General features: G+C 43.4%; 1 protein-coding gene across 2 annotated transcripts; it reads left to right on the forward strand.

The window, feature by feature from the left end:
- Window positions 1–923: 923 nt before the first annotated feature.
- Window positions 924–8,302, forward strand: shox2 (shox homeobox 2). 2 transcript variants are annotated; one of them, XM_070971298.1, is made up of 5 exons: window positions 924–1,740; window positions 3,456–3,664; window positions 6,111–6,168; window positions 6,462–6,550; window positions 7,381–8,302. In XM_070971298.1, the coding sequence occupies exons 1-5, from the start codon at window positions 1,485–1,487 to the stop codon at window positions 7,672–7,674; spliced, it is 906 nt and encodes a 301-aa protein (XP_070827399.1). In that variant the 5' UTR covers window positions 924–1,484; the 3' UTR covers window positions 7,675–8,302. The 2 variants fall into 2 exon arrangements, with proteins under 2 accessions (XP_070827399.1, XP_070827400.1); XM_070971299.1 differs by having other exon boundaries at window positions 7,417–8,302.
- The last annotated feature ends 5,374 nt before the right edge of the window (window positions 8,303–13,676 follow it).

Raw genomic sequence — 13,676 nt, forward strand, 5'->3', positions numbered from 1 at the left:
CAAATATAGGCAATCGTTTCAGCGAGGATGGGGGGGGGGGGGGGGGGGGGTGAGTTGAAAACGTTAATTAGTGAGCCCAATGGCAACGCTTCGCAAGAGGCATTATAATTAAACGTTTAGCTGCTATTTAACATCCTAATGGCTTAAAAAGTCCACTGAGAATTAATATTAAGCGATATAGTCTCACTAATGATGACAATTTAAAATACATAATTGCTGATTAGAAACATACAGCGACACTGCGTCGCGTGCAAACATTCACTGATTTCTCTCGCAGGGTCCCCAAACTTTGACGTCAGACTTATTTCACGCATTTTAACAGCCCGCTGCCATGCACGCGCAATAACATTAATAACAATAATAACAACGATTATTATTATTGTTGCTGGTGTTACTATTCAAATTATTACTATTATTATAAATTAGGCCTCTTAGATGAAAGCCTTACCTTTTTTATTTAATTTATCTATTCTTTCACTTTGTTTCGCGGTGAAATTCAGTTTCAAATCAAAAGCGACAACGTGGATGCCTAAAAAACACGTCGAAAAGTTATGGATAAATGTGGCAGGCCTAAAGCCAACTGTGTGCAACTGGGGTTAAAGCCAAATATGTTCACTTGAGCTTCCTCTGAAGCTCCTCGTGCAAGTTGTCGCTGCTCCTCCCGGCATTCCCAGCTGGTCCGCGTTTCCCTTTTTTTTTTTTTTTTATACCTCTTTTCTTTCCGTGTCATCGTTGTGACTTATTCTCCCCCCCAGATCACAGAGATATACTGAGGAAGGACTCCTCATCCATGTGCTTCCCTCTCTCTCTCTTGTCATTTTCAGGTTTTTTTTAAGCCACGCCCCTGCAGAGAGAGAGAGAGAGAGAGAGAGAGAGAGAGAGAGAGAGAGAGAGAGAGAGAGAGATCCATGACCATCTCCCGGGTGTTTAAAAAACTAACTCAGGACAATAGCAGCGAATGAGCGCTTAATTAAATTAATTAGTCCTTCTTGTCAATCTCGGATTAATGGCCAATAGCGACGGTGCTGCTTAATGTTTTTTTTCTCCTCTTCTCTCTCACTCTCTCTCTCTCTCTCCCGTATCAGTGAAGGGGAAGGGGGGCTCATCCCGGCATCCTGAGGGGAGGTAATTTGCACGGATCAAGGGGGCAAGGCGCCGCAAAGTATAAATACTGTGACTTCAATAGAGGATCACCAGCAGGTTCCCAACTCCGCTACCAAAGGAGGAGGAATTGGCTGAGAAGATATATTCTTTCTACATTTTTTACCTTCTTCCAGAGTTGGCAGCATCATCTCGTATCATTTTCAAGGGGGTCGACTTTAAAACGAGCCACACCATTGATGTCTTAAGCTGTCGCGGAGCAAAGGGGAGAGAGTGTGTGAGTGAGTGTGTGCGCGTGTGTGTGTGAGTGTGTGTGGCGTGTGTGAGTGTGTGTGTGTGTGTGTGATTTTTTTTTTTTTTTTTTGGGGGGGGAGAAGGCAGGGATGGAAGAGCTCACCGCTTTCGTGTCAAAGTCTTTCGATCAGAAAGTGAAGGAGAAGAAGGAAGTGATAACCTATAGGGAGGTGTTGGAGACCGGCTCGACGCGAGCAGGGAGCAGGGAGTCTTTATCCGGAGAGCCGGGGAGCCGAGAGGAGGCGGCAGTCGTCACCCGGAACGTTGCGCTCTCGCCGGGCAGGGAAACGGACATGCTCGGCCCGGAAAGAATCAGGGACGCCGGGAGCCCCAAACTCATTGACGGTAGGAGTGCATGGTGAACAGTCTGTATCAACAGAAGGAGGTCTGGAGGACTTAAAGACTTGTAGAGGAGTAAGGCGGATCGAACGTCATAGCCACGCGTTAATTCGCAAAACAGAGTTAAAACATCTTGTTTGGATCCTGATCCAAACGGATCCGGCAGATTTTAGCAGCCAGACAGTGAGATTGTCGATGCAGGCCTAAGTTGCAGGACGATCGAGCGCTGCAAAAGCGGAAACTATTAACCGGTGCTCTCTGAAAGTCTCATTTATTTTTGCTCTCGTTAGCTGTTGTGCACCCTCAAAATCGCCCTCAGTGTGGACTTTGAACCTGGCATTGTTGCGCACAACATTTTCCATCTTAATAAAACGCATGCAGCTCGTATTGTCTTAATGTGGCACAGTTTAAAAGTTTCAATTCATCGATTCGGAGCATCGGAAAAGGCCTAAGCCAGAATTATGATAAACAACGAGGCCTCCGGTGGCAAACTAAGAAGCTTTCTTCTATAATATAAATGTCTGGCATTTTTCAGAGTTTAGAAAAGTAACATAGGTGCATTGTGGTCCTTCAGACGCCTCGTAACCACGTAGCTGCAGTTTACTAATATTCCTTCAATAAGCGTCATTGATTTTCAGTCATCTCGGATATCTTTCTCCTAGATATAATGGAAACGTCTCAACGAAAGGAAGGCGTAGCAAACACCTGACGTACACATCACAGCTGCACATGAAAGGTGGAAATCAAGTGTGTGACAGCACATCAGGTGCAATAGTGGATGGCTTGAATACAAATCTGATGATGTCATATCACAAATATGAAATAGGCAGTAGGTGGGAGACTTGTTTTTCGTCGTTGTCCTCAATAATTACAGATTATTTATAACCGCACGGAGAAAATGATATCAAATGAGAGAAATCGGGGATTCAAGAGAATATAAAATCCCACTTTAAATTGCAAATGCTTACTCAAATAACAAAAATGGCTTTTGAGTTTAATGCTTTCAAACAGACCGACTCCAGCTGTATTACACTCATTTATTCTGCACATTTGAGGAAAAAGTGATGCTCAGCTGTCCTGTGCAGCCTGACCGCTGTGTGTACGAAACCTGGACAAAAATGTGACAACACATCAGGACAAGACATCTCAGAGCTGGGAGGCTTGTTAAAATGACATCTGTTCGTCATGGGCAGCGTGGTTAAAAGCGGAACTGCGACAAGCATGTATCAGACATCCAACAGTGGGCACAGCGATGCATATTTATAAGCAGTTAATAATTAAAGAGCTTTATGTAGCTCTACAAAACATCCGAGGTCTGATAGCTGTGTGCTCTTTGAGGGCTGGGAGGGCATGTCTTTCTTCCTTTCTTTCTTATCATTAGGTTTTATTTCAGCTTGCTGTGGGTCGATAATAATTGTGAAGATCGCGAGTTTTTAGTGGCTACAGTGACGGATATCTTTCAGCTCTTCAACCCTTTAATCTAGAGTTTACACACCCTTTAGTCTGGTTCATTTTTACTGGAATAAATAAGCCCGTGCATTGAGCTGCAGCACACCCATGCCAGTTGTGCGATTTCTATTAGAATAAACCTTATTTCTAAGCGTTAAACCGCATTTTAAGATTTGATAAATAATGTGTGGATGGAGGTTGGTGGTGATCGTAGACTGGGGGTCACAGGACAGCTCCGTGATGTTTGATGTCTCCTCTCGTCTGCCACACAGGCAACACGGACGTGAAAGAAAGGAAAGAGGACTCGAAGCCTATCGAGGACGAGGCACAGACTAAAATCAAACAGAGGAGAAGTCGGACTAACTTCACATTAGAGCAGCTCAACGAGCTGGAGCGGCTGTTCGACGAGACCCACTACCCGGACGCCTTCATGCGGGAGGAGCTAAGCCAGCGACTGGGACTGTCGGAGGCCCGAGTGCAGGTGGGAAGACACGTTTCACTCTTCAAAAAAACAACAACAAACAGAAGAAGAAAAACATAGAAAAAGGAAAACAGAAGAATATAATAATAATACTAATACTACTACTACTACTACTACTAATAATAATAATATCATTTTAAAATAGAAAAGCACGTGATCAATAAACTGAAAAAAAATCAAAAAATAATACTATTTCTTTTTTACTTTTTTACTTTTTTACTATAATTACTATTTCATTATCATTAACAACATTATCAAAACCATGACAGTGTGAGTATGTGTACATGAGTACATGTGTGTCAAAAACAATGGATGACAGTGACCCACATGCTTACATTTAAACAATAATAATAATAATAGTAATAATAGAGTAGTAATAATAATAAATGTGCTGACTCCCATTTTTCTATTGTCTTTTTTTGTGCAGGGATTTTAATAAAGCATTCGCAGATTGTTGTTATGATAAGCTTGATATCACGCATGAGTGCCGTCTGTTGCTGATGACATTTTGTTTTTAAGGAGTTTTTCCATGTGCAAGAGAAATGTGCACACACATACACTTGCTGGACTTCAGCAGGCCTGAAATTGTGAAACAGCTCAGAGGAACCTCATGGGAAGTTTTAATAAGTTGAACAAGATTTTTAAAGCAGGAGGAAACGGAGCTCGCCATTAAAACGTTATTCCCCCCCTCATTTTTCTGACTGGATCATTTTCCTCTCAGCTCGTTTCGATTATATCATCTGTGTCAATTATCTCAATTGGGCCCTGCTTGTGTCACGAGAGTCGATTTAATCTTTATTGTCTAAATCCACCGAAACAAATAAGCCTACAAATATTTGCCTTCGGTTCCTGGGTGTATGTTACCGAGGCCCTGTTTGTCGGAGATGCTGTCGTTTTTCACGGGGACGCACCATCTGCGCAGAAACCCTGTAAGGCTTCATCCAGTCTGCTGTGGAGGGGTGGTGGTGGTGGTGGTGGTGGTGCTGGGGTGGGGGTCTCTCAGACATGTCTTGTGTAACGTGACTAGGGGGACAACGAACATATAGACAACTCCTCTCATCTGATTTATCAATCTTATTCCAGCCTCTTTCATCCAGTGCGCCCCGGCTCAGGGGAGGACTGAGCATTTGTCTCCATATTGAATCGTTGTGGAAAAAAGAAATCATAAAACGGGCCCAAAAGATCCCAAACTCACCCTCCAACCCCCCTTAAAAAAAAAAAAAAAAAAAGTTAAAGGCAGCTTTTTGCGGGGCTCTCCCGGCCTGAACTGGAATCTCACCAATAAGGCGTATTGTGTGCCGAACAAGGAGCACAGCTCGGGGATTTGCATAAATTATGTATTATTTTCTATCCAAATCAAGAGCAGCTCCCTCTCTCTCGCTCTCTCTGTTAGAGCATTATATCTTTACCAGTTGCATGCACAGACCACATATTTATTTTGATTGCCCCCCCCCCCCCAAAAAAATTCCGCCTCAATCAATAAATGCAGCGCATTATCTTTTATCATTGCAATAAATTAGACCCGAAGCGTGCACAAAAGGACTTCCGATTGACATATACTGTGGTCAATAAATGAAGCCAGCTGACAGCCAAATCAATAAGATATTTCAATCGTGCTCTCGCTCTGTGTGTATGGACCTAATGTAAGGGAGAGTCCAGATTGACATGTTGTATTGTGGGCTAATTTAGCTCGAGCTTTGTCTGCGAGATTCAAAGCAGATTAATCGTTTAATCTGTGTTTCAAGGCGTTCCTCTGAAATTGACGCTTGTCGATTTCAACAGAGGGAAAAGAGAAGTGAGCTGTCTTTGAAGCGGGTTTTCCTCTGTGTGTGTGTATGCGTGTGAGTGTGTGTGCGCAAGTGCGTGTTATGGCGGTGATTAGACGAAACTGCGAGGCATTTAAGCGTTTCTCTGACATGGATTTTGTGCAGATAAGGGTAATTAATTTCAGCGGTCATTTAATGAGAGGGAGATGGAAAGGGAAAGAGGGAGATGTTCTCAGATCGCCTTGCTCTGATGTCCAAAACCGTAATAGCGCTGCTGCTATTCGATATCTGAGAGTCCCATTCAACTCTTCGGGGACACTAATCTATAGAAAGATGAAACCAGCGCTGACAAGGTTATTTATTATAGTCCAATCGTCCTGCACATTTCCAACAAGGGTGTTTCACTTCTCCTAATAAGGTCTTAATGTTCCCCTTTTCGTGCATTTACTATTTGCTCCACTCTCTCTCCCCCCTCTCTGCTCCAGCTCCCCCTCCCCGCTCTCTCTCATTGCAGACTAAATGTAATAATTCAAATCCGGGGGTTAAGCAGTGCCATTAATATTTCAGTGCTCCTCGGGGATATTGTTTTTCTGCGGTTGTTGTCACTTTGAGAGGAATTACACATGGCCTCACAAGCAGCTGCCAATCAGTAGGTCTCTAATTAATTTTTGTCCCTGCAGGTTTGGTTCCAGAATAGAAGAGCCAAATGCAGAAAGCAGGAGAACCAGTTACATAAAGGTACGCCTTTAACACCAAACTGCAGCCGTATTTCTATTCTGTTCTGTCACAAGGTGACTACACGCTCATGCAGCATCCTTCATCTTTACGCACTGTTACCATTTGGGTCGTGGTTTAATGAAGCCACCAAAACAAAAACAAAAAAACACTGTGATTTGTCTAGTTTATCCTGGACGTTATTAAAGTTTACACCGGGCAGTCAGCTTACTGCTCGTTGTTCAGTCCTGCAGTTTTTGCTCTTTGTGGTTCTGAATGCTCCTCTAACAATTAGGCTATCATCTGTGCTTTCGCAGGAGTCCTGATTGGAGCAGCGAATCAGTTTGAAGCTTGTCGTGTAGCGCCATATGTCAACGTGGGGGCTTTACGGATGCCATTCCAACAGGCAAGTTACTTTGAAGCGTCTAGTCTTAAAACCAGACCAATCCCCGGACTGCTGTCTTGGCACAGGCTCTACCCAAGTGCTATGCAGAGACTCCAGTTCCAATGTAGGGGGTAACTAAACTCTTATTACCACACTGACAAAAGCACTGTGCCAACACAGCGTAGCCTGCACACCCTAATTGAAAAAATATCCCTCTATTGTTTTACGGATCGTTTATATGCTTATTTTACTGGAGCACGTAAACACATTAGTAAGGCCTAACGCTGCAGGGTGCATGCTAGATAACCAACAACAGGAGTCTCTTATTTTCCGTGGAGGGATTGGTTTGCTTTTGACACACTGAACTGTGCACCTGCACGAAGGGGACAGAGGAGTCTGGTCAGAATAATCAAATGATGTACATAATTCACACTGCATTTAATTCTAGTAAAGTCCAGTCCTCACTTTGAGCACCACTGGCCTGGACTTGGGTTTATTATGTTGCAGGCCAAGTTTCCCAAAGGCCATGAAAGGTTGAAATGAGATTAGATTTCATGCCACTGATGTCCAAATATAAAAAATAGACACACGGGTTGCAGTAGCCAACAATACCCCTAGAACGAGATGGCATCCAGTGATATTGCTCAGTGACACTTGGGTCACTGCACCCTGAAGTCCCGCTGAATGCTGACCTCTCTACGCGGTCATCCTGCCTCCTCACAGGGGCACACAGTCAATAGCTGAACCACATCTACAACAGTCTCACTGGTGAAATGACCCTTCAGACAACCCACTGAAAGTTAACGCATGTTCTCCCCCTTCTCTCCCCATCCGTGCGTCCCGTCCCGTAGGATAGTCATTGCAACGTGCCGCCCTTCTCCTTTCAGGTGCAGGCGCAACTACAGCTGGACAGCGCCGTGGCCCACGCGCAGCACCACCTGCACTCTCATCTGGCGGCGCACGCGCCCTACATGATGTTCCCCGCGCCGCCGTTCGGGCTGCCCCTGGCGACGCTCGCGGCCGAGTCCGCCTCAGCCGCCTCGGTCGTGGCCGCCGCCGCCGCAGCCAAGAACACCAGCAAGAACTCGAGCATCGCCGACCTGAGACTGAAGGCCAAAAAGCACGCGGCCGCGCTGGGACTGTGACGCCGGGGAGACGGGATGGCGCGAGGCGTGCACGCACTATCTGCCATGTCCTCGCGACGGACAGACACTGAACATAAACGCTTAAGCCACACAGTGGGAAAAAAAAAAAAAAAAACCAACTCAAGGACAAAGTGAGAAAAAAAATTATCCGAGGACGATATTTATGGTTCATTTTTTAAAATGAAGGACGACGAGTATAACTATAAAAATATAGGCTATTTATGAGATAAAGAGCAGACAATGAAAAAAAGAGACTGTGACGTGATAGCCTACACAGATGTGATTTTTGGACGCCAGAAAAAGTGGCGGGTGGGATGGACAGCGAGGCTCCGCAGGGTCCTTCTGTGCAGCCACATGGCTGAGGAGGGCGGTGGGACATCCCGAGGAGGAGGAGGAGGAGGAGGAGGAGGAGGAGGAGGAGGATGCAGCTGGGACGGTCGATACTTTGTCAAACAAGGCGAACCATTCTGCAGTTGTTTCGTTCTGTTTTAATATTATATTATTATTGTTATGTTTTCATTTTGAACCTATATGGAGGCTGGCCTCGCAACAAAACACTTTCTCTGTAAAAGGACAGAGCGGGAATTCTTTGACAACAACAGAGACAAACAAACAAAAAAAAGGACAATAATCGAAGTGTTTCTCCCTCTTATGTTTCTTGTTCAAAATTCAAAATGCCCAAGCAGTGTTTGCATGAGTTTGTCTTCACGGATGACGTGATGTGAGCCATCTCTCTCTCTCTCTCTCTCTCTCTCTCTCTCTCTCTCTCTCTCTCTCTCTCTCTCTCTCTCCTGCCCTCTTCTTCCTCCCCTCTCTGAGGAAGGGCATCTCACTTGAATGTTTGCCATATTTGACCTTGTTTGGACCCCCTCTGGTAAAGGTGAATCTACAGTTGACATACGGGGAAATGTGAGATTATAATATATGTGTAGGCTATGCTGATTTTTTTTTTTTGGTCAGGATAACCCGATCTAGTGTCCATGTAAGGTGGTGATTAGTCCCCCTTTAAAGGAGAGCGTTATGTCACAAATGCCATCTTTAATACAGAGAACAAATGACGGTAACACGAGGACTGTATGCGAACCGGTACGGGCACGTGTAAAATATGTTTATACACAAGAAACATGCATTATTTTTATTATTTAGTGGCTTTATGAATGCCTTGTGGGGAATTTGTTCATTTTGTATTTTACTTTATTTCCGTGTATTAAAAAAACCCATGTGCTTTCTGTATGTAATTTTGATGTTTTTATAACAGTGAACTGAACAGTGAACTCACCTGAGGCACGGGTTTCTAAAAAAAAGGGGGGAAAAAAAAAGAATATTCATGAAATTGTTTTACTTTTTCCATCACATGTGAAACGTGAATCCACCTAAACAAAATGTTTTTCGTTCCTACAATAAATTAACAAAAGTTTCTTTAAGGAGTTGACATTATTTTTACATTCTTAATTGGCCTTTATCAGCTAAATTATTATTATTATTATTATTATTATTATTATTATTATTATTATTATTATTATTATTATTATCATCGCTGGCGGTGAAGCTTTGAGGGCAGCAGATTTTTAATAATTCATGTGTGTAGCTATAGGTCTTTTGATAACGTCACAGTTGTGACAGGCCCGTTTAGTCAGGAACATGGGTGTCTGTTGCTGCTCCCATGCCAAACCGATGCATTATTCATAATTTGGTTATGGAGCGTTTGGAGAGGAGGACTAGTAATTTCCAGTACAAGCTACAAAAACTGGCAGATAAAGGATAAAGAGACCGGGGCCGCTCAGTGGCTCAAAGATAAAGTTTTGCTGCGTTGAAGCGCTTGAAATGCACACAATTCTATTATTATTTCACAACAGGCGACTCATTTAGGTTTGAAGCCGCTGCGTTACTCCTTCTGCAATTAAATGAGCTAACCCAAACGGCCTAATGGTTATATTAAACAAAGATGCATTTTTAATTTAATTATAGGCAGAGTTTGTTTATCGGTTTGCACTTAGCAACCTAAATGCCTAGTTTATATTCGGCTTAAATCGATTATGTTCTTTTCCTCACCAGCAACGTTTAAGATATTGTCAGAAATAAACATTTTTTACATGTAGTAATATAGGTTAATGGTATTCGATGTAATTCCAGTCGTGATTCTCCCATGTTTCGCCTTGAATCTGGCCTCCTGCCCATCTCCACTGAATGAAAATGTTGCCGGTGTCTGTGTCATGACCTGAAGTTTGCCACTATGCATGGAAATATCTGCAAAATACACACGCAGCTCACACAGCAAAACAAAGCCAACGTCTTTGTAAAAATAATTTATTAACGCCTGCCTCACTTGACTCGCAGATCTGCCTGATTCATTTCCTGACATCTTAACCGCCTCTTATTGAACATTTAATAAACACCTGACACGGGAGCCTATAATTATAGGAATCCAGATCGCATTACCCTTCCGATATTTCCACACAAAACACAATGTCTTTAGCTATTAATTAATACTGATCTCACAGAGTCTGCACTATAGAGTCTGGAGTGTTTGTGTATCTCGCCGTTTGGGGCAGGATTTAGACGCCAAAACTATTGAATTATTGATTCTGAGCCTCGCCAGTAATGGAGGAGACGGAACTGGGAAACTGCTGAGGCGGGAGCGCGCACAGCTACCCTGCGACGGAACAGAAACACCGGGGTCGGGGGCGCGCATGTCCTGCGACTGCACGCAGAGTCTGCAAGAGTTTTTTTTTTTACATAGTGAGGTCAAGTTCACCAGGCTGGTTATGTCCCATTAATTAGACATTATTTGCTACATACGCTATGTCGCGTTGAAAAGTTGGGCCTAACGCATCTAGTTTTGTTTCAAGGCATTAAAAATCCTCAATAATAATGGAATAAAAACTGTGATTTAAACGTTAAGAAACACATACAGTAATATAAGATTAAAACACATCGTACACTACAAGTGTCACTGCTCGTTATTGAGTACACCACAATGGCATTCCTGTATAGTTTAATAAAAACGACCACAATGGTTTTATGAAGGGCTCATCCATTTCCACTAATATTTAGCATCTCCTGTAGGACTTAGCTCCCCCAATGAAGTAAATATTTGCAGTTTCAAACAACAGATTTTTAAATATTTTGCATTCCTTCATGACAATCAAGGTCTTGATTCCTGTGTGAGCTGCTGTCGTGGACCGGACCCGCAGCTATATCAGCATGTCCTGAGGTGTAGCGGTGGAGTGGAGGGCCTCCGCCCTGAGGGGCCCAGGAGACAATGAGACGGGGACACACAAGTGTTCTCCTGATTAGACATGGAGACGACCGGTGCTCTCACTCTCCTCTCAACACACTCTTAAGACACACACACCCCCACGCAGCCAGCCGGGAGCCAGCTATGCAGGCTGTCTCTGGCTTCTTCTCGCAGTTTGCCCTGCTCGCTCGCTCCAATGCTTTCCCCTGGTCTCTCCCTCCCTCCTCAACCTACACACACACACACACACACACACACACACACACACACACACACACACACACACACACACACACACACACACACACACACACACACACACACACACACATTCTCTCCATTGTAATTGACTATTGTACACCAGGCTAGAGGAGTCAAGAGTAGGCCAATTATACTCAAGTTCATCAAATGAATGAGAACAACACTGGACATGTATATACCCAAGTGTATGTAAGTAAACACACACACACGTACACACACACACACACAGATCATCATAGGCTGGTGAGTCACAACAGCACTCCACACCATGGAATCCTTCATATCAACTGGTGCTGTCTTGTTGCTATATTTACCCCACTACAACCCCTGAGACAAACACACTACTCTCTCATTTCCCGCACTTGGCCCTTTATCAAATCAGGGCACGTTAAACAACCACACAGAGCAGTTTTTACTGACAGCGAAGGCTTTTTTTTTTTTTTTTTTTTGGTGCACATGAATGGCTGTGGCTAAATGTGACTGTATATGCCGCTTGCATCTGTGCTTGTGCGTGTATGAATTCATGTGAGAAAGTATGTGAGAGAAGAGCTCCCTCGCTCTCCTTTTCTCTCTAAGGGCTTGCCTTTGTTACATGTTAGGAGTGCTCAAAGAGCAGGGCGCACACTGCACCGCACCAAAGACAACAGCCATCAGGAGCAACAGCAGATAAAAGACCGACTTCAAAGACATCAAATGGAGCGAAAGTGAAAAAGAAACCTGCTGAAAACTCCCTCCAATAGCACTCAGGCCAGCAATTAGGACGCCATATCGCTGCCTGTTATCGCATGCGTGCACCGTACAGGCCTGGGTGGCTAACCGCAGCACTTGGTGTGGGTTGCAGTCAGTGGAGAATTACAGCATTCACCAACACTGTATTTAATTTCACTGTAGGATGAAAAGTGGGTGTTCACACAGATTTGACCCCTGCTATGACCAGGGAGGCTTAGCCGTGGTGATTACAGACACAGAAAAACAACAGTCTCTATCTCCAGCTCCTTCTATTCAGCAGCTAAGTAGAACAAAACAAAACAGAGGTCAGAACAAAACAAGAAGTCTAATTGTTTCTCTGTTTCCTGTTTAGGTGCCCCCAGGCAATCTACACATTTTTATGTACTGGGTGCATTTTATTTGTTATTAATTCATTTCCAGTTGCAGCTGGTTTGCAGATTAGGGAGATAACATAATGTATAACTCCCTGCCCTGGGATGAAGACATAACAAGGGTGTATGTGTTGAGACCTGTGGGCACTAGTAGCTCTGAGGGGATTTGATTGTTTCCATCGAAAAAAGGTGACATTTGGTGTATTGTGGAAGCACTGGGGGGTGAGCTTGTGTGCATTTTTGTGTGGAAGCATTTATGTGTACATTGTGGTCTCGGCGCAAAAGAGAACAAAATGAAATGCTGAGAGAGAGAGAGAGTGATGAGGGGCACGCAGTAAATGTTAAACATTTGGCCCATGCCGCTCTGTATTTACAAGCTGGTAAGATCCAATCATCTGTGTGTGAGTATAATCGAGTACTTGCTTTTCAATCATCAGATGTTTGTACACAGATTCTTAAATTACAAAAAGCCTCTTGGAAACACAGGCCTAACTCATCTCATATTGATTGTATTCACGCTGTCTGAAGTTTACAAAATGTCATTTTAAAATGTCATGAAATGACAAAAATGCCGACAAATCACCGAATATTTGTATCAGGATGCTCAAGTGTCTTTTTAATGTGGCTGAATCCGGGGAGGTCCAGGATCATTCATTCCAGGGTTAAACGCTTTTTCAACATTCTGTCCAGGGAACCATTTATGACCATTTATATATCTGTCAACCGCATTCGAATGCTCTCTGAACTGGTGACAGACGTGTGTGGTCAAGGCAAAGTTTGGATGTGATGGAAAATAGCCCCTGGTTTTCAGTTTAAGCATCAATCACCTGTGTACCGTGAGTGTTACACTCATAAAGCTGTTAGTTGTTTTCACATAGCCATAATTCTGCGTGTGCGCAGCATAAAAATCAATACATCTTACTGATGTTAGAAAACATACAAGTCTGTAATGGATACACTGGTTGCAATTTACTTACAGTTTTCCATTGGGTTGCTGCATACAAACACATCATAACCTTATGAGAAATGCATTGTGAGAATGTGACCTAAGTAATGCGTAAACATTAACAAAATGTCATATTTATTACATGAAATGGCCCTGAACTATTGGCATGACGTGTCAACAGGCAAAGCTAATTATGGGGAGCATCCAAAGGCATTGAAAAAAAAGGCCACATTGATCACAATGATTTAAAGTCGGTTATTTATGTTAAAACAAACCCTCAAGACTTGGACTCTTCAGACTGATTTAATGTGTGAACTCCTCTGTAGTACCCATCTGTTCACCCAGTCTGAGATACATAAGCAAAGTATTTCTTAAAGATCAGACAACTTATTGACTATTCTTCTCATAAACATTGTTTATGCAGTCCAAAACCAGTTTTTACTCCACAAAGAAAGAG

The sequence above is a fragment of the Chaetodon trifascialis genome, chromosome 9, assembly GCF_039877785.1.
Source record: "Chaetodon trifascialis isolate fChaTrf1 chromosome 9, fChaTrf1.hap1, whole genome shotgun sequence".
NCBI lineage: Eukaryota > Metazoa > Chordata > Actinopteri > Chaetodontiformes > Chaetodontidae > Chaetodon > Chaetodon trifascialis.

Coding starts and splice junctions, on each gene's coding strand:
- shox2 (XM_070971298.1), top strand. CDS start 1,485: ATGGAAGAGCTCACCGCTTTCGTGTCAAAGTCTTTCGATCAGAAAGTG. Junction 1,741..3,455: donor GAGCCCCAAACTCATTGACG/GTAGGAGTGCAT, acceptor TCTGCCACACAG/GCAACACGGACGTGAAAGAA. Junction 3,665..6,110: donor TGTCGGAGGCCCGAGTGCAG/GTGGGAAGACAC, acceptor TTGTCCCTGCAG/GTTTGGTTCCAGAATAGAAG.